Source organism: Coregonus lavaretus (assembly GCF_964263955.1).
Source record: "Coregonus lavaretus genome assembly, chromosome: 19".
In the NCBI taxonomy this organism is placed as follows: Eukaryota; Metazoa; Chordata; class Actinopteri; order Salmoniformes; family Salmonidae; genus Coregonus; species Coregonus lavaretus.
In genome coordinates, this window is record NC_140006.1 from 28,765,222 (window position 1) to 28,791,829 (window position 26,608).

General features: G+C 42.7%; 1 protein-coding gene across 1 annotated transcript; it reads right to left on the minus strand.

Annotated features, from left to right (window-relative positions):
* dars2 (aspartyl-tRNA synthetase 2, mitochondrial) lies at positions 1-26,450 on the minus strand. The gene is made up of 17 exons (XM_084182884.1): positions 25,976-26,450; positions 25,741-25,840; positions 25,532-25,598; positions 25,288-25,389; positions 25,095-25,190; positions 24,855-24,978; positions 24,719-24,765; positions 24,465-24,571; positions 24,229-24,298; positions 23,824-24,003; positions 23,589-23,696; positions 17,961-18,023; positions 17,368-17,520; positions 12,952-13,170; positions 12,469-12,579; positions 2,731-2,806; positions 1-2,337 (listed from the first exon to the last, which is right to left on the minus strand). The coding sequence occupies exons 1-17, from the start codon at positions 26,157-26,159 to the stop codon at positions 2,150-2,152; spliced, it is 1,995 nt and encodes a 664-aa protein (XP_084039010.1). The 5' UTR covers positions 26,160-26,450; the 3' UTR covers positions 1-2,149.
* Positions 26,451-26,608: the final 158 nt, after the last annotated feature.

Here is a 26,608-nt window from a genome sequence, read left to right on the forward strand (position 1 = left end):
GCTGAGTTTATAAACAGGCTTTTAAAATGCAATATTGGTGCACAATTTCTACTTAAAATATCAAAATGGATGCAAAAGGCAATCTTTTCATGGAACAACCCAATTATTACTGATACTGATATGTGCTTAGCATGGCTACAAGATAATACATTCATTATAGACTAATTACAACCTAATTAAAATGAATCCACAAACTGTCAAAATAAATGTACAGTAGGATGTAGCATAACATCACACAATGCAATCCTCTTTCTGCAGGAATTTCCCTTCATGGCCAAGACATCTAACTGTGCATGCTAAATCCAGTTTATTTTCGGTCAAGTGCTTTCCATAACAAATGCCCATTAGGGACAAAGGAAGTGCCAGAGAGCTCATTAACCCTGGGCTTGTCTCCAAGATACCGGTAGAAACCCCCCCAGACCACATCAACCTGGGTTACACTATTGAGACCGCTTGTCCCAAGAGATTACAAAATGTTTGGAATTATACAGAGACTCATTAAATTGAGAACGATGGTAGCTGAGCTTCTGGAATTCATTATAATTATGCCCCAGTCATGCTTATGCAGTGTTACTTTAAACATGCAAGCTCACACCATTTTTCAGTGGGTAAACATAATTGTCCTCTCTTTGTCCTTTTATGTTTGACACATGGACCACAGTTAATTTGGAACGGCAGTGACTGTGAATAAATTCACAATTCACAGCTTCAACGTTTTGTACAAATGTGCAGCAAGACAATGTGCCTACTGTCAGTAGTAGCCTTGCAATACTGTTCATTTTACATCAAGTGCTTTCCTCTGCACTGCACAGACATGAAAAGGTATAGCCTTTCCATCACAATGTGGAACTAGTGTGGGTTGGCCATGAGGGTTGCATCAGCTCTCGTCCTTTTAACTGCCCTCTCAACACTGACTGTGGAGAGACAAGCAAGCCCTTCTATCCTCAGCCATCTCTCTCAGCAAAAAAATCCCACTAAAAAAGAAAGACTAGTCTTTGAACTTCACTCTATAATTGCCAAGGCATGGGGAAAGCCTCACTCTACCACCAGCACCATCTTCAACCCCTCAGACGACAGACAAAATGGCATCCAGGACAAGCTGTAGTGTTGGCTGTAGTTTGTGCACTAATGAGAACATCTGTGTGGTACCCGGCAGAGTTAGCAACTGTCTCCTAGCGAAGGTGGCAGGCAGGCGGCGTGGGCAGGCAGCTGTTATTGTAAAAGTGGCAGTTTACACTGGCACAGAGGTTACATCAGCGTGGCACTAAAATAACTCTGCAGTCTGAAGGGGAATGAATACATTCTTAATGCCCAAAAAATGAAAATCTGAGCTGATTGACACTGCATTGATTTAGTAGCTAGGTGGTAAGCGTTGTAAAAGGTGATCTGTAGGTTGAAGGTTCAGCATATGTGAGGCTTACTGTACTAGAAGGTACTGTAGTACCCTTGAGAAATGTATGTAACCTTAATTGCTTCAGTTAATGTCATGCTGTCCTAGATAAGGGTGTATGAGAGGAAAATATTGTACAAGATCAAATGGAACAATGCTACCGCCTATTGGACATTTCTATGTTTTCACACAAAGTCTGAGTAACATATTATATAGCACGTATACAGGATTGTACTTTGTAGCATGAGAGCAAATAAGAAAAAAAACATGACAATTTATTTGTGACAGTGTCTCCTGTCTACAGTGTACATATATTATGTCACTTTCAGGACAGTCTCACATCGATACTGACTATATTTTGGCTAGCAGAGGAGCAGCCCCTGAGGACAACTACAAACTGGCAAAAAAGTGCAACTTGAGAAATGGAGCCAACTGGAAAAGACTTCAACCGGAAACTGGAGCCAAGTGGAAACATCAATATGCGAGTCAGAGTTTGAGCTTCAGGACAAAGGTGTAAACTGGGTTTAAGTTGCAGAGACGCGGGAATGAGAATACCAACTCCGAAACCACAGTCTTTCCCCACTCGGCCGACACAGAATTTATACCGATGCGAGCAAACCTAAAGTGACAGCATGTCAGCAGGAGAATCGCATATATGTCACGGTACTATGTCGTCCTGCATCTCCCCAATGTAAATCCATCTGTAATATGAGTCAGAGTCTCAGCTTCAGGACAAAGGTGTAGCAGCAGCAGCAATGTCTATTTCTCCTGGTTCCCTTCGCCTCCTGCTGGCCAGTTGACAGAGATGTGGTAGGGTTTCAGCTCGTCTTCAGAGACGAAATCTGGAGCACGACTCATCAGGTCATGGCCCCTGAATGATTTGGGGAAGGCAATCACGTCTCTGATGCTGGGGGCTCCGACGATAATAGACAGAAGGCGGTCCAAACCTAGAGGAAAAATGAACAAGGGATTTTAGTCAGGGGAAAGAAATTATGAATCACAAATGAGGTATTACATTTGGCTGCAGGAGGACAAGGGGCCTGGCCTACTTAGTTCTACTAAGTCTACTACTAAGATTCTGTAGAACATTTTACATTTTAATCATTTAGCAGACGCTCTTATCCAGAGCGACTTAGTTAAGTGAGTGCATACATTTTTCATAAATTTTTTCATACTGGCCCCCCGTGGGAATCGAACCCACAACCCTGGCGTTGCAAGCGCCATGCACTACCAATTGAGCTACACGGGGCATAGAACAAAATGGTGAAATATGAAAGCATGAGAAACGCAAAGCTGAGTGTGTCTGGTGTCAGTTATGATGGTTATTATGGCTGACTTACCCAATGCAATCCCACCATGAGGGGGAGCCCCAGAGTCCAGTGCCTCTAACAGGTGAGAAAGGAGAGATGGATCCTCCTGAAAGACAGAACAAAGTCAGGGGGTTTCCTAACTCTACAGAGGGATTCACTAAGTCTGCCCTTTTTTATTCATCGCTAAGCTGGAAGGATTATGACAGTAGAATCTATCCTACAGCTACAGTAGTAAATACTGTCTTATTACCAGTGATAATAAATATTACAGACTGACCTTGCAGCAAGCTAGGAGAACATGCACCTCAGAAACTTGCAGCTAGAGGCAGCAACAATATGAGCACTGTGATTCCCGATCCTAATCAGTTGTTTATTTTGAAAAGCTATAATTTCGGTACTAAATCAAATCACATTTTATTGGTCACATGCGCCGAATACAACAGGTGTAGACTTCACTGTGAAATGCTTGATTACGAGCCCATTCCCAACAATGCAGAGTTAAAAAGTAAGAAAGATATTTGCTAAATAAAAAGGGAAATAGTAACAATAAAATAACATGGCTATATACAAGGAGTACCAGTACTGATCAATGTGCAGTGGTACAAGGTAATTGAGGTAATACAGTATGTACAGTGAGGGAAAAAAGTATTTGATCCCCTGCTGATTTTGTACGTTTGCCCACTGACAAAGAAAAGATCAGTCTATAATTTTAATGATAGGTTTATTTGAACAGTGAGACAGAATAACAAAAAAAAATCCAGAAAAACACATGTCAAAAATGTTATAAATTGATTTGCATTTTAATGAGGGAAATAAGTATTTGACCCCTCTACAAAACATGACTTAGTACTTGGTGGCAAAACCCTTGTTGGTACATGGCCCCGTCCATCGTCCCTTTGATGCGGTGAAGTTGTCCTGTCCCCTTAGCAGAAAAACACCCCCAAAGCATAATGTTTCCACCTCCATGTTTGACGGTGGGGATGGTGATCTTGGGGTCATAGGCAGCATTCCTCCTCCTCCAAACACAGCGAGTTGAGTTGATGCCAAAGAGCTCCATTTTGGTCTCATCTGACAACAACACTTTCACCCAGTTCTCCTCTGAATTATTCAGATGTTCATTGGCAAACTTCAGACGGGCATGTATATGTGCTTTCTTGAGCAGGGGGACATTGCGGGCGCTACAGGATTTCAGTCCTTCACGGCATAGTGTGTTACCAATTGTTTTCTTGGTGACTATAGTCCCAGCTGCCTTGAGATCATTGACAAGATCCTCCCGTGTAGTTTTGGGCTGATTCCTCACCGTTCTCATGATCATTGCAACTCCACGAGGTGAGATCTTGCATGGAGCCCCAGGCCGAGGGAGATCGACCGTTTTTTGTGTTTCTTCCATTTGCGAATAATCGCACCAACTGTTGTCACCTTCTCACCAAGCTGCTTGGCGATGGTCTTGTAGCCCATTCCAGCCTTGTGTAGGTCTACAATCTTGTCCCTGACATCCTTGGAGAGCTCTTTGGTATTGGCCATGGTGGAGAGTTTGGAATCTGATTGATTGATTGCTTCTGTTATTCTGTCTCTCACTGTTCAAATGAACCTACCATTAAAAGTATAGACTGATCATGTCTTTGTCAGTGGGCAAACGTACAAAATCAGCAGGGGATCAGATACTTTTTTCCCTCACTGTATATATATATATATACACACACACACACACACACACACACACACACACACACACACACACACACATATATATATATATATATATATATATATATCTGTGGAAAGAATTAAGAGACCACTGGAAATATGTAGGACAGCCATTCCATTCCAGTGTCTGTTGAATTCCAACACAGGCACACGTCATTCTACAGAATTAGGTACTGATTAGGTGATCACATGAACCAAATCTTATTTAACGAGGAAAAGTATAAAAAACAATGCTGTGGTCATCACTATCCTCTTGCAATAGGACCAGCTGGATGGCAAAAACAGTGCTAATAGTACCTCAAAAGTAATATTAATCAAAAAATAACTATTGACCATGCTAAAAGAGTTGAAAAGGAAAGTTTTGAGTGAGGAAAAGAAGGGTTCAATTCTGGCTTTACTGGCAGAGGATACAGTGAGTGTCAGGTTGCTTCCATCCTTAAAATGTCAAAGACGGCGGTTCATAAGAACAAGGTCAAGCAGCAGACATTGGGGACAACAAAGCTACAGACCGGCAGAGGGCGAAAACGACTCTCTACTGACCGGGATGACGCCAACTTATTCGAATGTCACTCAACAACCGTAGGATGACATCAAGTGACCTACAAAAAGAATGGCCAACGGCAGCTGGGGTGAAGTGCACGGCGAGGACGGTTCAAAACAGGCTCCTAGGGGCAGGGCTGAAGTCGTGCAAAGCTAGAAAAAAGTACTTCATCAATGAGAAGCAAAGAAGAGCCAGGCTGAGGTTTGCAAAATACCATAAGGATTGGACTGTAGAAAGGTCATCTTCTCTGATGAGTCCAATTTTCAGCTTTGCCCAACACCTGGTCGTCTAAATGGTTAGACGGAGACCTGGAGAGGCCTACAAGCCACAGTGTCTCGCACCCACTGTGAATTTTGGTGGAGGATCGGTGATGATCTGGGGGTGCTTCAGCAAGGCTGGAAGCGGACAGATTTGTCTTTGTGAAGGACGCATGAATCAAGCCACGTACAAGGTTGTCCTGGAAGAAAACTTGCTTCCTTTTGCTCTGACATTGTTCCCCAACTCTGAGGATTGGTTTTTCCAGCAGGACAATGTGCCATGCCACACAGCCAGGTCAATCAATGTGTGGATGGAGGACCACCAGATTTTGGCGAAAACCAAACTCTGCATTCCACAGTAAGCACATCATACCAAAGGTCAAGCATGGTGGTGGTGGTGTGATGGTTTGGGTATGCTTTGCTGCCTCAGGACCTGGACGACTTGCCTTAATAGAAGGAACCATGAATTCTGCTCTGTATCAGAGAATTCTACAGGAGAATGTCAGACCATCCGTCTGTGAGCTGAAGCGCAGCTGGGTCATGCAGCAAGACAATGATCCAAAACACACAATCTAGTCTACAGGAAAATTGCTAAAAAGCAACAAATTGGAAGTTTTGGAATGGCCTAGTCAAAGTCCAGACCTAATCCCAATTGAGATGTTGTGGCAGGACTTGAAACGAGCAGTTCATGCTTGAAAACCCACGTCACTGAGTTAAAGCAGTTCTGCATGGGCCAAAATTCCTCCACAGCGACGTGAGAGACTGATCAACAACTACAGGAAGCATTTGGTTGGAGTCATTGCAGCTAAAGGTGGCACAACCAGTTATTGAGTGTAAGGGGGCAATAACTTTTTCACACAGGGGAATTGGGTGTTGCATAACTTTGTTTATGAAATAAATATGTAATTGTTGTGTTATTTGTTCACTTATGGTTCCCTTTATCTAATATTAGGTTCTGATAACATTCAGTATCACAAATATGTAAAAGTAGAGAAAATTAGAAAGGGGGCAAATACTTTTTCATAGCACTGTATATAGTTTTTGTACTTTAACCCCTTTTTCTCCCCAATGTCATGATATCCAACTGGTAGTTACAGTCTTGTCCCATCGCTGCAACTCTCCTACGGACTCGGGAGAGGCGAAGGTCGAGAGCCATGCGTCCTCTGAAACAGAACCCTGCCAAGCCGCACTGCTTCTTGACACACTGCTCGCTTAACCCGGAAGCTAGCCGCCAAAAGGAGTCGCTAGAACGCGATGGGACAAGGAAATCCCAGCTGGCCAAACCCTCCCCTGACCAGGACGACGCTGGGCCAATTGTGCGCCGCCTCATGGGTCTCCCAGTCACGGCCGGCTGTGAGACAGCCTGGGATCGAACCCGGGTCTGTAGTGAAGCCTTGAGCCCTGCGATGCAGTGCCTTAGACCCCAGTGCCTCAACCCCCTGAGTCAATATATGTTGCGAGTCTTTCTGGATAAGTATCTAAGAGCTTGCCACACCTGGAGGTACTGACCTGTTGCACCCTCTACAACCACTGTGATTATTATTTGACCCTGCTGGTCATCTATGAAGGTTTGAACATCTTGAAGAACAATCTGGCCTTAATGGCCATGTACTCTTATAATCTCCACCCGGCACAGCCAGAAGAGGACTGGCCACCCCTCAGAGCCTGGTTCCTCTCTAGGTTTCTTCCTAGATTCCTGCCTTTCTAGGGAATTTTACCTAGTGACCGTGCTTCTACATCTGCATTGCTTGCTCCTTGGGGTTTTAGGCTGGGTTTCTGTATAGCACTTTGTGACATCTGCTGATGTAAAAAGGGCTTTTTAAATAAATGTGATTGATTGATTGATTGTGCAACATTACTTTTTTCAAAATTCTTAAAGCTCTGTCAAATTGGTTGTTGATCATTGCTAGACAACCATTTTCAGGTCTTGCCATAGATTTTCAAGCAGATTTAAGTCAAAACTAACTCGGCCACTCAGGAACATTCACCGTCTTCTTGGTAAGCAACTCCAGTGTATATTTGCCCTTGTGTTTTAGGTTATTGTCCTGCTGAAAGGTGAATTCATCTCCCAGTTTCTGGTGGAAAGCAGACTGAACCAGGTTTTCCTCTAGGATTTTGCCTGTGCTTAGCTTCATTCCGTTTCTTTTTTAAACTGAAAAACTCCCCAGTCCTTAACGACTACAAGCATACCCATAACATGATGCAGCCACCACTATGCTTGAAAATATGGAGAGTGGTACTCAGCAATGTGTTGTATGGGATTTGCCCCAATCATAACACCTTGTATTCAGGACAAAAAGTTAATTGCTTTGCCAAATGTTTTGCAGTATTACTTTAGTGCCTTGTTGCAAACAGGATGCATGTTTTGGAATATTTATATTCTGTACAGGCTTCCTTATTTTCACTCTGTCAATTAGGGTAGTAATCAAATCAAATGTTATTTGTCACATATACATGTTTAGCAGATGTTATAGCGGGTGTAGCAAAATGCTTGTGCTTCTAGCTCCGACAGTGCAGTAATATCTAATGTGGAGTCATCCTCAGTTTTCTCCTATCATAGCCATTAAAAACTCTAACTGCTTTAAAGACACAAATGGCCTCATGGTGAAATCCTTGAGTGGTTTCCTTTCTCACAGGCAACTGAGTTATGAAGGACACCTGTATCTTTGTAGTGACTGGGTGTATTGATCCACCATCCAAAGTGTAAATAATAACTGCACCATGCTCAAAGGAATATTCAATGTCTGCTTTTTTTATTTTTACCCATCTACCAATAGGTGCCCTTCTTTGCAAAGCATTGGAAAACCTCCCTGGTCTGTGTGGTTGAATCTGTGTTTGAAATTCACTGCTCGACTGAAGGACCTTACAGATAATTGTATGTGTGGGGTAGAGAGATGAGGTAGTCATTCAAAAATCCTGTTTTAAAATTATTGGACACAGAGTGAGTCCATGCAACTTATTATGTGACTTGTTAAGCACATTTTTACTCCTGAACTTATTTAGGCTTGCCATAACAAAGGGGTTGAATACTTTCAGCTTTTCATTTTTAATAAATGTGTAAAGGTTTCACTTTGACATTATGGGGTATTGCGTGTAGGCCAGTGACAACATATCTCAATTTAATACATTTTAAATTCAGGCTGTAACAAGACAAAATGTGGTTCAGCAATCTTACGGCTTGGGGATAGAAGCTGTTCAGGAGCCTTTTGATCCCAGACTTGCGCTCCGGTACTCCTTGCCGTGCGGTAGCAAAGAGAACAGTCTATGACTTGGGTGGCTAGAGTTTGACAATTTTTAAGCCTTCCTCTGACTCCGCCTGGTATAGAGCTCCTGGATGGCAGGGAGTTCAGCCCCAGTGATGTACTGGGCCATACACACTACCCTCTGTAGCGCCTTGCATTCAGATGCCGAACAGTTGCCATACCAAGCGGTGATGCAGCCAGTCAAGATGCTCTCAATGGTGGAGCTGTAGAACTTTTTGATGATCTGAGGGCACATCCAAATCTTTTCAGCCTCCTGAGGGGGTAGAGGTGTGGTGTGCATGCGGAGGAACTTAAAGCTCTCGACCCGCTCCACTACAGCCCTGTCGATGTGAATGGGGGCGTGTTCGGCCCTCAGTTTCCTGTAGTCCATGATAAGCTCCTTTGTCTTGCCCATGTTGAGGGAGAGGTTCTTGTCCTGGAACCACCCTGCAAGGTCTCTGACCTCCTCCCTATAGGCTGTCTCCTCGTCGTCTGTGATCAGGCCAACCACCGTCGTGTCGTCTGCAAACTTAATGATGTTGGAATCATGCGTGGCCAAGCAGTTGTGGGTGAACTGGGAGTACAGCAGGGGACTGAGCACGCACCACTGAGGGACCCTGTGTTGAGGGTCAGTGTTGCGGATATGTTGTTGCCTACCCTCACCACCTGGGGGGCGGCCCGTCAGTATGTCCAGGATCCAGTTTCAGAGGAAGGTGTTCAGGCCCAGGCTCCTTAGCTTAGTGATAATCTTGGAGGGCACTACGGTGTCGAACACTGAGCTGTAGTCAATGAACAGTCATCTCACGTAGGTGTATCATTTATCCAGGTGGGAAAGGGCAGTGTGGAGTGCAATAGAGATTGCGTCATCTGTGGCTCTGTTGGGGCGATATGCGAAATTTGAGTGGGTTCAGGGTTTCTGGAATGATGGTGTTGATGTGAGCTATGACCAGCCTTTCAAAGCATTCCATGGCTACAGATGTGAGTGCTATGAGGCGGTAGTCATATAGACAGGTTATCTTGGCGTTCTTGGGCACAGGGACTATGGTGGTCTGCTTGAAACATGTAGATATTACAGACTGAGTCAGGTTGAAAATGTCAGTGAAGACACTTACCTGCTGGTCAGCGCATGCGCCGAGTACGCGTCCTGATAATCCGTCTGGCCCTGCGGCCTTGTGAATGTTAACCAGTTTAAAGGTCTTACTCATATCGGTTACGAAGAATGCGATCATACAGTCGTCTGGAACAGCTGGTGCTCTCATGCATGGTTCAGTGTTCCTTGCCTCAAAGCGAGCATAGAAGGCATTTAGCTCGTCTGGTAGGCTTGCGTCACTGGGCAGCTCTCAGCTAGGTTTCCCTTTGTAATCTGTGATAGTTTGCAAGCCCTGCCACATTCAACGAGCGTCAGAGCCGGTGTAGTAGGATTTGATCTTAGTCCTGTATTGACGCTTTGCCTGTTTGATGGTTCGTCGGAGGGCGTAGCGGAATTTCTTATAAGCATCCGGATTAGTGTCCCGCTCCATGAAAGTGGCAGCTCTAGCCTTTTGCTCAGTGTGCGGATGTTGTTGGTAATCCATGGCTTCTGGTGGGGATATGTACGTACGGTCACTGTTGGGACTACGTCGTCAATGTACTTATTAATGAAGCCGGTGACTGATGTGGCAAGCTCCTCAATGCCATCGGATGAATCCTGGAACATATTCCAGTCTGTGCTAGCGAAATAGCCCTGTAGCTTAGCATCCACTTCCGTATTGAGCCCGTCACTGGTACTTCCTGTTTGAGTTTTTGCTTGTAAGCAGGAATCAGGAGGATAGAGTTATGGTCAGATTAGCCAAATGGAGCCAAATGCACAGGTGACATGCTGGTAGAAATGAGGTAAAACAGATTTCAATTTTCCTGCATTAAAATCACCGGCCACCAGGAGCGCTGCCTCTGGATAAGCATTTTCTTGTTTGCTTATGGCTCTATACAGCTCGTTGAGTGCAGTCTTAGTGCCAGCACCAGTTTGGTCTGGTAAATAGACAGCTACGAAAAATACAGATAAACTCTCTTGATAAATAGTATGGTCTACAGCTTATCATGAGGTATTCTAAATCAGGAAAGTAGAACCTCGAGACTTTCTTAATATTAGAGATCGTGTACCAGCTATTGTTGACAAAGAGACACACCCCACCCCCCCCCGATCTTACCGGACTCTGCCGTTCTGTCCTGCCGATGGAGCTAGATGTACACTATCTATACAAAAGTATGTGGACACCCCTTGAAATTAGTGGATTCGGCTATTTTTAGCCACACCCGTTGATGACAGGTGTATAAAATCGAGCACACAGCCATGCAATCTCCATAGACAAACATTGGCAGTATAATGGCCTTACTGAAGAGCTCAATGACTTTCAACATGGCACTGTCAGAGGATGCCACCTTTCCAACAAGTCAGTTGGTCAAATTTCAGCTTTGCTGGAGCTAACCCGGCCAACTGTAAATTATGTTATTGTGAAGTGGAAACGTCTAGGAGAAACAACGGTTTAGCCGCGAAGTGGTAGGCCACACAAGCTCACAGAACGGGACAGCGGAGTGCTGAAGCGCGTAAAAATTGTCTATGCTCGGTTGCAACACTCACTACTGAGTTCCAAACTGCCTCTGGAAGCAACGTCAGCACAATAACTATTTGTCGGGAGTTTCATGAAATGGGTTTCCATGGCTGAGCAGCCACACACAAGCCTAAGATCACCATGCGCAATGCTAAGGCGTCAGCTGGAGTGGTGTGAAGCTCGCCGCCATCAGACTCTGAAGCAGTGGAAACGCGTTCTCTGGAGTGATGAATCACACTTCACCATCTGGCAGATCGACTGACAAATCTGAGTTTGGCGGATGCCAGCAGAACGCTTCCAGCCCAAATGCATAGTGCCAACTGTAAAGTTTGGTGCAGGAATAATGGTCTGGGACTGTTTTTCATGGTTCGAGCTAGGCACCTTAGTTCCAGTGAAATGAAATATTAATGCTACACCATACAATGACATTCTAGAGGATTCTGTGCTTCCAACTATGTGGCAACAAAGGCCCTTTCCTGCATGACAATGCCCCCGTGCACAAAGTGAGGTCCATACAGGTTTGTCGAGATCGGTGTGGAAGAGCTTAACTGGCCTGCACAGAGCTCTGACCTCAACCTCATCTAACACCTTTGGGATGAATTGGAACGCGGACTGCGAACCAGGCCTAATCGCCCAACATCAGTGCCCAACCTCACGAATGCTCGTGGCTGAATGGAAGCAAGTCCCCGCAGCAATGTTCCTACATCTAGTGGAAAGCCTTCCCAGAAGAGTGGAGGCTGTTATAGCAGCAAAGGATTAACCAACCTCATATTAATGCCCATGATTTTGGAATGAGATGTTCGACAAGCAGGTGTCAACATACTTTTGGTCATGTAGTGTATATTATCCATGTCCTTGTTCAGCCATGACTCTGAGAAGCATAGCATATTACAGTTCTTTATGTCCCGTTTGATAGGATAGTCTCGAACTGAGCTCATCCAGTTTATTCTCCAGCGATTGCACATTCGTCAATAGAACAGAGGGTAGATGCGATTTATTCACTCACCGCTGTAGACTCATCAGGGTGCACACGCGCCGGCCTCTATAGCGCCGTCTCCTCCTCCAACGAGTGTCAGGGATTTGGACCTGGTCCGGAAAAATCTATATGTCTTTCGCCTCCGACCCATTGAAGTCCTCGTCTAAATCGAGGTTAGTGATAGCTGTTCTGATGTCCAGAAGCTCTTTTCGGTCATAGGAAACGATGGCGGAAACATTATGTACTAAAGGTTACGATCAGCGCCCCCAAAAAATACACAAAAGAGCACAATTGGTCAGGAGCCCGTAAAACGTCTGCTTTCCAATGCAGCGCCTTTCGAAATACGGTATACTAATGGTAACTGTGCTTGCATATCCTCCTCAGCCTGATATAAATGACTGTGTGTTTGGGAAATCAGTATTCTGGTACTCTTACTTATCCAGTCCAAGTTCATTACCTTGAGGATCGTCTCCAACACATGCTGCTGATCAGAGGCCTTGTGAATACGAATGGATCCTCCTCCAACCTCACACCCGTTCAGGACCAGGTCATAATGCTGGCCACGTACCTGCCATATTGACACAGGAGAAATAGATGAATGATATGGTCTCAGTGCATAGGAAGTAACAGTACAGGATACTCTGATGTAAAGTTTGTTTATATTGATAGACTGATTTATGGTGAGTAGTTTACACTAATAAATACATTTTATTATTAGTTTTACTTGAATACATCGTTTTGAATTTCGAAACTTCTTGTTTGGACCACATCCAGGTTGGAAATAGCACAGTGACAGCTATGTCCGACAACACTTTCTTTAAGAGTTTTCTATTTGTACCAAACAGCAAGGAAGGGCACAGAAACAAGCTGATGAGAGGGTTCTTCTCTATAAATATGTGCCCAAGGAGAAAACCCTCCTCCTACTGTATATGACCCTAACCTTGTGAGGCTGTGAATACAGGAGATGAGTATCCTCAAGGAGAGGTGCAGTGAAAGGATGGTGGGCTGACTCAAGCTGATCAGGGTCCTCTTCTTTTGGCAGGAACAGTGGGAAGTCTACCACCCACAGAAAGTGAAACGCTGAGGGGTCTCGAACAGCCACACCGGAGCCCTCTAGGAGTTCAGCACACTGAAGCCTCAACTTGCCCAACAAAGGGCGCTGTGGGAGGAAATCATGGAAATCAGGAGAGTGAAAGCTGCATTCACCGTGAAAAACTGACGTAAAGCAATGTAAAAGGTTGTTCTGTGTTGTTCATGTCAAAAACATTGTTTATTTTCAGAATGCACTGGCTTTCAACTGCTTGGTCACAAAAGCCTCTGACGCCTGACAATTGACTATTGCATGGGTGGATTTGACACACCTCTTCGCTTTCTTCTATTCTGACATTTGATTGCAATTCCTTCCACATCCTTTAGACAAAAGTACACTATTGCTCCACAGCTACAGTGTCTTCAGAAAGTATTCATACCCCTTGACTTATTCCACATTTTGTGGTGTTACAGCCTGAATTCAAAATGGATTGAATTAATTTTTTTCCTCTACCATCTACACACAATATCCCATTATGACAGTGAAAACATGTTTTTAGAAAATGTAGAATGATCTAATTTACATACAGTACCAGTCAAAAGTTTGGACACACCTACACATTCAAGGGTTTTTCTTTATTTTTACTTTATTTTTTCTACTGTGTAGAATAATAGCGAAGACGTCAAAACTATGACATAACACATATGGAATCATGTAGTAACCAAAAAAGTGTAAAAAAAAAAAATCCAAATATATATTTGAGATTCTTCAAAGTAGCCACCCTTTGCCTTGATGACAGCTTTAAACACTCTTGGCATTCTCTCAACCAGCTGGAACCTGGAATGCTTTTCCAACAGTCTTGAAGGAGTTCCCACATATGCTGAGCACTTGTTGGCTGCTTTTCCTTCACTCTGCGGTCTAACTCATCCCAAACCATCTCAATTGGGTTGAGGTCGGGTGATTGTGGAGACCAGGTCATCTGATGTAGCACTCCATCACTGTCTTTCTTGGTAAAATAGCCCTTACACAGCCTGGAGGTGTGTTGGGTCATTGTCCTGTTGAAAAACAAATGATAGTCCCACTAAGCCCAAACCAGATGGGATGGCGTATCACTGCAGAATGCTGTGCTAGCCATGCTGGTTAAGTGTGCCTTGAATTCTAAATAGATCACAGACAGTGTCACCAGCAAAGCACCCCCACACCATCACACCTCTTCTTCCATGCTTCACGGTTGGAACTATACTCCCGAGTGGCGCAGTGGTCTAAGGCACTGCATCGCGGTTCGAATACAGGCTCTGTCGTAGCCGGCCGCGACCGGGAGACCCATGGGGCGGCGCACAATTGGCCCAGTGTCATCCAGGGTAGGGGAGGGAATGGCTGGCAGGGATGTAGCTCAGTTGGTAGAGCATGGCGTTTGCAACGCCAGGGTTGTGGGTTCGATTCCCACGGGGGGCCAGTATGAAAAATAAAAAATAATGTATGCACTCACTAACTGTAAGTCGCTCTGGATAAGAGCGTCTGCTAAATGACTAAAATGTAAATGTAAAAATGTATACATGTGGAGATCATCCGTTCACCTACACTGCGTCTCACAAAGACACAGCAGTTGGAACCAAAAATCTCCAATTTGGACTCATCAGTCCAAAGGACAGATTTCCACCGGTCTAATGTCCATTGGTCATGTTTCTTGGCCCAAGCAAGTCTTTTCTTCTTATTGGTGTCCTTTAGTAGTGGTTTCTTTGCAGCAATTCGACCATGAAGGCCTGATTCACGCAGTCTCCTCTGAGCAGTTGATGTTGAGATGTGTCTGTTACTTGAACTCTATTAAGTATTTATTTGGGCTGCAAGTTCTGAGGCTGGTAACTCTAATGAACTTATCCTCTGCAGCAGAGGTAACTCTGGGTCTTCCTTTCTTGTGCCGGTCCTCATGAGAGCCAGTTTCATCATAGCGCTTGATGGTTTTTGCGACTGCACTTGAAGAAACTTTAAAAGTTCTTGAAATGTTCCGGATTGACTGACCTTTATGTCTTAAAAGTAATGATGGACTGTCGTTTCTCTTTGCTTCTTTGAGCTGTTCTTGCCATAATATGGACTTGGTCTTTTACCAAATAAGGCTATCTTCTGTATACCACCCCTACCTTGTCACAACACAACTGATTGGCTCAAACGCATTAAGAAGGAAAGAAATTCCACAAATTAACTTTTAACAAGGCACACCTGTTAATTGAAATGCATTCCAGGTGACTACCTCATGAAGCTGGTTGAGAGAATGCCAAGAGTGTCCAAAGCTGTCATCAAGGCAAAGGGTGGCTATTTGAAGAATCTCAAATATAAAATATATTTTGATTTGTTTAACACTTTTTTGGTTACTACATGATTCCATATGTGTTATTTCATAGTTTTGATGACTTCACTATTATTCTACATGTAGAAAATAGTAAAAATATAGAAAAACCCTTGAATGAGTAGGTGTGTCCAAACTTTTGACTGGTACTGTACGTATTCACATCCCTGAGTCAATACATGTTAAACTACCCTTGGCAGCGATTACAACTGTGAGTCTTTCTGGGTAAGTCTATAAGAGCTTTCCACACCTGGATTGTACAATATTTGCACATTATTCTTTTTAAAGTTCTTAATCTGTGAAGTTGGTTGTTGATCATTGCTAAACAGCCATTTTCAAGTCTTGCCATAGATTTTCAAGCTGATTTAAGTCAAAACTGTAACTAGGCCACTCAGGAACATTCAATGTCGTCTTGGTAAGCAACTTCAGTGTATATTTGGCCTTGTGTTTTAGGTTATTGTCATGGTGAAAGGTGAATTTGACTCCCAGTGTCTGTTAGAAAGCAGACTGAACAAGGTTTTCCTCTCGGAAATTGCCTGTGCTTAGCTCTATTCTATTTATTTTTATCCTAAAAAACACACCCTAGTCCCTGCTGATGACAAGCATACCCATAACATGATGCAGCCACCACCATGCTTGAAAATATGAAGTGGTACTCAGTGATGTGTTGTGTTGGATTTGCCCCAAACATAACACTTTGTATTTAGGACATAAAGAGAATTTGTTTGCCAATTTCTTTGCAGTTTCACTTTAGTGCCTTCTTGCAAACAGGATGCATGTTTTGGAATATTTTTTATTCTGTAGAGACTTACTTCTTTTCACGCTGTCATTTATGTTAGTATTGTGGAGTAAATACAATGTTGTTGATCCATCCTCAGTTTTCTCCTATCACAGCCATTAAACTCTGTAACCGTTTTAAAGTCACTATTGGCCTCATGGTGAAATCCCTGAGCGGTTTCCTTCCTCTCCGGCAACTGAGTTAGGAAGGACGCATGTATCTTTGTAGTGACTGGGTGTATTAATCCACCATCCAAACTGTAATTAATGACTTTACCATGCTCAAAGAGATTTTTAATGTCTGCTTGTAAAAAATGGTTTATCCATCTACCAATAGGTGCCCTTCTTTGCGACGCATTGGAAAACACCCCTGGTCTTTGTCGTTGAATCTGTGTTTGAAATTCATTGCTTGACTGAGGGACCTTGCAGATAACTTTATGTGTGGGGTACAGAGATGAGGTAGTCATTCAAAAATCATGTTAAACACTATTATTGCACACAGTGAGTCCATGCAACTTATGTGACTTGTTAAGCACATTTTTACTCATGAACTTGTTTTGGCTTGCCATAACAAAAGAGTTGAATACCTATTGACTAAAATTTCAGCTTTCATTAATTAAGTATAATATAAATATAATTCCACTGACATTATGGGGTTTGTGTGTAGGCCAGTGATACCTCTCAATATAACATCTCAATATAATCAATTTTGAATTCAGGCTGCAACACAACAAAATGTGGAGCAAGTCAAGGGGTGTGAATACATTCCGAAGACACTGCATATGAAATACCTTTTCATTTGAACAAAACAACCATCATTTTTGGTATATCATCTGCACCCAGGCCCAATGACGCATTTGAGAAAAAATAAAAACATTTCAAGCTTTTAATTCTGAAAAATAAGACAAATCAAACCTTGCAGTGTGTTGTGTGTATGAATTATACTGTGCTACTGATTTCGGTTCATAGCAAAGCGATCAACCTCAAAGCACTGACCACCACATCACTCATTTCGACCAATAGGGCTAACTTTGAAACTGTTCCATGATGGTTATCTTTAATTGGGGTGAGGTATGCACCCTATTCCCTACATAGTGCACTACTTTTGACCAGAGCCCTATGGGCCCCGGTCAATAGTAGTCCACTATATAGGCAGGATGCCATTTGGGACACAGCCAGGGTGACCAAATCAGATTGTAACTCACCACACATTCCTGCGTCCCAGCAGAGATGAGCAGCAGGTCCCCAGGTCTGGCCTGTGCCATCTGGAGCAGCTGCTGTTTAGCTGAGGCAGGCATGAGTCGGTTGAGGGGAGACTTCAATGCACCATCTGCCTTCACCAAAACTACACTCACTTCCTAGGAGAAAAAGAAAAAAAAGACACAAAAAAAATACCAGGCTTAATTGGCATACCTCTGATGCAGCTAGCCTCCGGGCATGGCGCCGACAGACTTGAATGCCAAGCAGTCATCGGGTTTTCATATCTCTCTAACCATGAATTGCTAAACCAAATAAATCATTAGTCGTAATGGAGTCACAAATTAGTTGTGTGTTTATCAATCATCTCACTTCGTTATAAAAGGGGGTCCTACAAGATTTTCAGGATTGCACAACTCTAGAATTGGTGAGGTCTACCCTCGCCTCAGGGCAATTACACCATGTGCTTCGTTCAACATTTTCTTCAGTCATCTTGTCTTATTGATCATATTCCAGATTAATATTCATGAAGACAGTCTGTTTTCTTTTGCTGAGTGTACTGTAAAAGCAGCAGGGGGTTTTAAAGCGTGAGGTTACATACCTGGCCGAACTGGGTCCTGGCAGTTTGTTTCAGGGATTCGTGATCTTTGCTCTTCAAATGTTTCTGGAGTGAAATAAAGAACACATATGTCCTATACAAAGTCGATACCCCCTTAAACTCTTTTCACATTTTGTTGTGTCAGTGCCTCAGAGTTTCATGCATTTAAATAAGGATCCCCACCACTTATCTACCACCATACACAAATTATAAATATTTAAAATACTAAACTGAAATATCATAAATTGGATAAGTCTCCACCCCCCTGAGTCAATGCTTGGTGGAAGCACCTTTGGCAGCAATTACAGCTGTGATTAGGTCTCTGCCAACTTCTGCATGTCCTGCAGGCTCTAGTTTTGTCTTATCTTATTGTCCAGTCATGTGGTTAAATGCTGCAAAGAAAGACCTAGTTAAGCTGCAGCTGGCCCAGAAACGAGTGGCACGTCTTGCTCTTCATTGTAATCAGAAGGCTAATATAAATAATATGCATGCCAGTCTCTCCTGGCTAAGAGTTGAGGAGAGTGACTGCATCACTTATTTTTATAAAGAAACAATGTGTTGAAAATTCCAAATTGTTTACATAGTCAACTTATACACGGCTCTGACACACACACTTACCCCACTAGACATGGTCCTCTGTAGCTCAGCTGGTAGAGCACGGCGCTTGTAACGCCAAGGTAGTGGGTTCGATCCCCGGGACCACCCATACACAAAAAAATGTATGCACGCATGACTGTAAGTCGCTTTGGATAAAAGCGTCTGCTAAATGGCATATTATATTATTTATTATTAATATATATATATATGCCACCAGGGGTCATTTCACAGTCCCAAAATCCAGATCAAATTCAAGAAGGCGTACAGTATTACACTACCGGTCAAAAGTTTTAGAACACCTACTCATTCAAGGGTTTTTCTTTATTTTTACTATTTTCTACATGTAGAATAATAGTGAAGTCATCAAAACTATGAAATAACACATATGGAATCATGTAGTAACCAAAAAAAGTGTTAAACAAATCAAAATATATTTTATATTTGAGATTCTTCAAAGTAACCACCCTTTGCCTTGATGACAGCTTTGCACACTCTTGGCATTCTCTCAACCAGCTTCATGAGGTAGTCACCTGGAATGCATTTCAATTTAAATTAACAGGTGTGCCTTGTTAAAAGTTAATTTGTGGAATTTCTTTCCTTCTTAATATGTTTGAGCCAATCAGTTGTGCTGTGACAAGGTAGGGGGGATATACAGAAGATAGCCCTATTTGGTAAAAGACCAAGTCCATATTATGGCAAGAACAGCTCAAATAAGCAAAGAGAAACGACAGTCCATTACTTTACGACATGAAGGTCAGTCAATACGGAAAATTAAGAACTTTGAAAGTTTCTTCAAGTGCAGTCACAAAAACCATCAAGTGCTATGATGAAACTGGCTCTCATGAGGACCGGCACAGGAATGGAAGAGTTACCTCTGCTGCAGAGGATAAGTTCATTAGAGTTACCAGCCTCAGAAATTGCAGCCCAAATAAATGCTTCACAGAGTTCAAGTAACAGACACATCTCCACAACAACTGTTCAGAGCAGACTGTGTGAATCAGGCCTTCATGGACGAATTGCAGCAAAGAAACCACTACTAAAGGACACCAATAAGAAGAAGAGACTTGCTTGGGCCAAGGAACACAAGCAATGGACATTAGACCGGTGGAAATTTGTCCTTTGGTCTGGAGTCCAAATTTGAGATTTTTGGTTCCAACCGCCGTGTCTTTGTGAGACGCGATGTGGGTGAACGGATTATCTCCGCATGTGTATTTCCCACTGTAAAGCATGGAGGAGGAGGTGTTATGGTGCGGTGCTTTGCTGGTGACACTGTCTGTGATTTATTTAGAATTCAAGGCACACTTAACCAGCATGGCTACCACAGCATTCTGCAGCGATACGCCATCCCATCTGGTTTGCGCTAAGTGGGACTATCATTTGTTTTTTAACAGGACAATGACCCAACACACCTCCAGGCTGTGTAAGGGCTATTTTACCAAGGAGAGTGATGGAGTGCTGCATCAGATGACCTGGCCTCCACAATCACCCGACTGAGCGGTTTGGGATGAGTCGGACCGCAGAGTGAAGGAAAAGCAGCCAACAAGTGCTCAGCATATGTGGGAACTCCTTCAAGACTGTTGGAAAAGCATTTCAGGTTAAGCTGATTGAGAGAATGCCAAGAGTGTGCAAAGCTGTCATCAAGGCAAAGGGTGGCTATTTGAAGAATCTCAAATATAAAATATATTTTTATTTGTTTAACACCTTTTTGGTTACTACATGATTCCATATGTGTTATTTCATAGTTTTGATATCTTCACTATTATTCTACAATGTAGAAAATAGTACAAATAATGAAAAACCCTTGAATGAGTAGGTGTTCTAAAACTTTTGACCGGTAGTGTGGGGAAAAAAAGTATTTAGTCAGCCACCAATTGTGCAAGTTCTCCCACTTAAAAAGATGAGAGAGGCCTGTAATTTTCATCATAGGTACACGTCAACTATGACAGAGAAATTGAGGAAAAAAATTCCAGAAAATCACATTGTAGGATTTTTAATGAATTCATTTGCTAATTATGGTGGAAAATAATTATTTGGTCACCTACAAACAAGCAAGATTTCTGGCTCTCACAGACCTGTAACTTCTTCTTTAAGAGGCTCTTCTGTCCTCCACTTGTTACCTGTATTAATGGCACCTGTTTGAACTTGTTATCAGTATAAAAGACACCTGTCCACAACCTCAAACAGTCACACTCCAAACTCCACTATGGCCAAGACCAAAGAGCTGTCAAAGGACACCAGAAACAAAATTGTAGACCTGCACCAGGCTGGGAAGACTGAATCTGCAATAGGTAGGCAGCTTGGTTTGAAGAAATCAACTGTGGGAGCAATTATTAGGAAATGGAAGAAATACAAGACCACTGATAATCTCCCTCGATCTGGGGCTCCATGCAAGATCTCACCCCGTGGGGTCAAAATGATCACAAGAATGGTGAGCAAAAATCCCAGAACCACACAGGGGGACCTAGTGAATGACCTGCAGAGAGCTGGGACCAAAGTAACAAAGCCTACCATCAGTAACACACTACGCCGCCAGGGACTCAAATCCTGCAGTGCCAGACGTGTCCCCCTGCTTAAGCCAGTACATGTCCAGGCCCGTCTGAAGTTTGCTAGAGTGCATTTGGATGATCCAGAAGAGGATTGGGAGAATGTCATATGGTCAGATGAAACCAAAATATAACTTTTTGGTAAAAACTCCACTCGTCGTGTTTGGAGGACAAAGAATGCTGAGTTGCATCCAAAGAACACCATACCTACTGTGAAGCATGGGGGTTGAAACATCATGCTTTGGGGCTGTTTTTCTGCAAAGGGACCAGGACGACTGATCCGTGTAAAGGAAAGAATGAATGGGGCCATGTATCGTGAGATTTTGAGTGAAAACCTCCTTCCATCAGCAAGGGCATTGAAGATGAAACGTGGCTGGGTCTTTCAGCATGACAATGATCCCAAACACACCGCCCGGGCAACGAAGGAGTGGCTTCGTAAGAAGCATTTCAAGGTCCTGGAGTGGCCTAGCCAGTCTCCAGATCTCAACCCCATAGAAAATCTTTGGAGGGAGTTGAAAGTCTGTGTTGCCCAGCGACAGCCCCAAAACATCACTGCTCTAGAGGAGATCTGCATGGAGGAATGGGCCAAAATACCAGCAACAGTGTGTGAAAACCTTGTGAAGACTTACAGAATCCGTTTGACCTGTGTCATTGCCAACAAAGGGTATTTAACAAAGTATTGAGAAACTTTTGTTATTGACCAAGTACTTATTTTCCACCATAATTTGCAAATACATTCATAAAAAATCCTACAATGTGATTTTCTGGATTTTTTCCCCTCATTTTGTCTGTCATAGTTGATGTGTACCTATGATGAAAATTACAGGCCACTCTCATCTTTTTAAGTGGGAGAACTTGCACAATTGGTGGCTGACTAAATACTTTTTTTCCCCACTGTATATTAAGCCATTATTGCATGGAACTCCCATCTCATATTGCTGAAATGAATAGCATACCTGGTTTCAAAAAACAGATAAAGCAACACCTCACGGCACAACGCCTCTCCCTTATTTGACGTAGATATTTTGTGTGTATGTGTGCCATTTTTTTATATATGTAGTTCTGTCCTTGAGCTGTTCTTGTCTATTAATGTTCCGTATTATGTCCTGTTTCATGTTTTGTGTGGACCCCAGGAAAAGTAGCTGCTGCTTCACAACAGCTAATGGGGATCCTAATAAAATAACAAATACCAAAATATTTTTTTTTTACAAAACTGTTTAAGCACTGTCAAGTTCCTTGGGGAGTGTTGATGGACAGCAAGCTTCAAGTCATGCCACACATTTTTGATTGAATTTGGGTGGGGGCTCTGACTCGGCCACTCAAGGACATGTACCTTTTCATACCGTAGCCACTCCACTGTAGCTTTGGCTGTGTGCTTCTGGTCGTTGGCATGCTGAAATGTTAACTTCCGTCCCAGTTTCAGCATTCTTGCAGAGGGAAGCAGGTTTTCCTCAAGGACTTTTCTGTACATTTCTCCATTCATTTTCCCTACCATCCCTTCTTTCCCAGTCCCTGACAATGGGAAACATCCCCATAACATGATTCTGCCACCACCATGCTTCACAGTAGGGATGGTGTTCTATGGGTGATGTGCCGTGTTGGGTTTGCGCCAAACGTAACGCTTTGCATTTAGGCCAAAAAGTTCCATTTTAATTCTGTCAGTCCACAAAACTCCAAAATGTTTTTTTGCATACTTCAAATGGGATTCAAGGTGAAATTTCTTGAGTAATGGCTTCCTTCTTGCCACCCTACCATACATGCCACATTTGTGGAGCACTTGTTATATTGTTGTCACATGCATACTTTGACCAGTCTTGGCCATAAAAGCCTGTCGTTCTTTCAAAGTTGACATTGGACTCTTGTTAGCCTCTCTGATCAGTCTCCTACTTGCTCTGTCATCCAGTTTGGAGGGAAGGCCTGATCTAGGCAGAGTCTTGGTGGTGCCATAAACCTTCCACTTCTTAATAATCGTCTTGACCGTGCACCAAGGGATATTCAAGGCCTTTTAAATGTTTTATACCCATCCCCTGATCTGTGCCTTTCCACAACTTTGTCCCAGAGTTCTTTTGAAAGCTCATTGGTGCTCATGGTTGAGTGTTTGCTTAACTTGGTGTGTGATTTTGAAGGTGATTGGTTACACCTGAGCTAATTTAGGATTGCTATTACAAGGGGGGTGGACACTTATCCAACCAAGCTATTTCAGTTTTTATAGATTTTCAACAAGAAAAAAGAGAATAGTTTTCACTTAGAAGTTGTGGGGTAGGATGTGTAGATCAATGGTGAAAAAACTATTTTAATGCATTGTAATTCGAGGCTATAAAACAACAAACTGTGAACATTTTGAAAGGGGGTATAGACTTTCTATGGGCACTATATCACAACAAGTTAGACAATCTTTATTTGATGCACAAATCTTAACAAAAGTAATAGGCTAACAAAATCTATTAGAACAGTCTACCAGAATCCTTGATTTCTGTTTAACTGTACTTACTGCTCCATCCGGGACACATATTGCCTGGATACAGCCTCCTGGTTGGTTGAGGGCGTCTTTAAGGAACTCTATTTCTGTGTTGTGGAATGTTTTACTGATGTCCATGAGCTATAAAAGTAGGAAACACATTTCAAATTAGAACACTGAAGCAGGATATTCTTACTTCACTATCAGATTGTAGCATTTAAAAATACCCCCCAAAATGTAAAATAATTTCTAAGTATTTTGAGCAAACCTTCATGGCGAATCGTGTGTCTGGCTTGTCCACTCCATAGTCCTTCATTGCTTTTTCATAAGTCATGCAGGGGAAGGGTGTGGAGACAGGATCTTTCTCCACGGGCCAGGAGTACTGGACCAAGCCCTCAATCAACCCTCGGATTCCAGCTTGATCCACAAAGGACATCTCAATGTCCACCTAGGGAGGATAGATAAGAGGCATTGTAGAGGAATGAGGGCAGAATTAAACTTGAATTATCTGTGTGTTTGTGTGTTTCCAGCGAGGACCTTTAACAGAGTGAGCTGTGTGGGTGTCAAATTAAGAACCCCATTAAAGCTGTTCAACACTCATCTGCCAAAGTTATTCTATCTGCCCTAAGAAATAGTTGATCATGTCTCTTCTCAGAGCTAATCACTGCATTACCTGGGTAAATTCTGGCTGTCTGTCTGGTTTGGAACCTTCATCTCTGTAGCACCGGGCCACTTGAAAGTACCTGCAAGATAAATGTACATTAGAGAGTTACAATTCAAAGGCAAAACATTTTTTCACAAGGAATATATGCTCAAAACCAAAGTTGTTGATCTATGAAACAATGGACACAGGGCATCAGGTGTAACAATGTAACTGGTTATTCAGTGCAACGGATGCATTTTGTTTACCTGTCGATGCCAGCCACCATGAGAAGCTGTTTAAACTGCTGAGGACTCTGAGGCAGGGAGTAAAATCGACCAGGTTCTCTTGAAGGCACCACAAACTCCTTTGCACCCTGGAAAATACAAATACATGAGGGGAGGACTGACTCCTTTATAAATAATTTCATAGAGGAGCTCCTACTCTATAATACACATAATTTCTCCAAAATAGTGTTCGGAGAAAGTAAAATGTTGTGTGGAGTACAATGGAGAGCACCTACCCCTGGAGTCCTCTTAAATAAGGTGGGAGTTTCAACATCCACAAACCCTAGAATCATGGAAACAAACATATTATGAAAACAAATACACTTCTGTACAGTAGGATAGGAACTGGAGAGGCAACTCAAGGACACGTACCATGCACATTGCAGAGGTACTCTCTCATCTTCATCACTAGCTGGGACCTCAGCCTCAAGTTATACTGCATTTGTGACGAACGAAGGTCCAGATAGCGATACTGCATCCGAAGGGATTCAGATTTCTGTAAACAAAGAGTAAAGCTCATCAATACTGAAATAATAATGCTAACAATAAATATGTTAGTTTTTTGTGTGTGATGTTATTATGCGTAAATAATGTATTTAATCACATACTCACTTTCACAAAATCTTTGATTTCAAAGGGCAGCTTACGGCAGACATTTAGAATCTCCACACTCTCTGCAAGAACCTCAATCTCTCCTGTGGCCATCTCCTTCAATTTACAAAATTGCGACACATATCAGAATGGAGTCATTCACAATAACACTGACGGTAAATGTTACTGCCACTTGTCTTGTCATCAGTCTCACCTTGTTATCTTGTCCATCTGGTCGAAGCCTGACTGTGCCTTTCACCTTGATTACTGATTCAGGTGGTAAATCACACAAGGCTGTTTTCAGATGAAGTTTGGCCTAGGCACAAATTACAAATAAATATATAGTCAATATATAGAAACGTTAAAATATATGACATATACATCGGAATTTCAATAACAGAAATGCAAAATACAGCAGTGTTTTTGGAATAATTAATAAAAGTGTAGAACAGTCTTACCTCGTCTTGAGGGATAAGAATTTGTGCCAAGCCACTGAAATCTCTCATGATAAGAAATAAATCCTGTCTGATTGGAGCAAAACCATGTGTACACTGTTAGAATTAGCACAATGCAATTATTTCCATGTGATGATATAGGCTACTTTAAATATGAATAGAAACAGTATGTGAGAAGAATAAAGTGCTTGAAACAGTGAAACATGTCAAACCTCAGATATTGAACCCAGCCACACAGAGTGACTTCATCTCCTACATCAGCAGGCCGTAGTTCCCCACAAGTGTGACTCCGAAGGGACAAGCTGCTAGAACCTGGAGAGACATAAAGTTAGTGTTATGCCTGCTCTATATTAAGCATAGACATAATTATTCGTTGAGTAGTGTTCTTCCATCCTGGTCCTGGACACCCACGTTGTACTCTTTTGGTCCAGCCCAGTAGTAACAAACCTGTTGTGCACGTTGAGTGTTTGTTGACATTGAGAGAAAATCTCAAATGCATAATGCTGGGTTTGATCAGATGTCCTTGGCATGCAATCGGAATTGTTGTCCTTCGCCATAGTGAATATGCCTTGGTCTCCTGTCTACAGAGGAGAAGCATCCTCTGTGCCAATGCTCTGCTTTTATTGGCCATTTCAGATAGCTTGCTAGCTAACAGTACTGTAGCTAACTAACCAGCTCTTAGCTATTATCTAACCTTGTAAAGATATGTATTGCAAGCTGGCTGCTTGTTGTATATGGGTGCTAGCTACATAAACCTCATACGACTTATGCCCGATCAAAGCGACTGGCAATCTTGATGTGAAAAATTTAACTTTAGTTGCATCATGTCGATATGGTCCAAACGACGGCGTTAGGTAGCTAAAACTCGCTGCACCAGCGTCCTCTAATTCCTTCCATGCCTCGTCCACGTTCAGGCTGAAGTAGGAAGCACAAGTCTGAATAAGTATGGATGTACTTGGTATCGACAGTTTGTTACTTGTAGTGTGTCCATCCGTTGTGCTTACAGATTAGTGATTTTGTGCTCAATTTGTGTAACACATGACGGGGAAGGAGCGTTCTATTTCTGACCAAAGTAGTCAA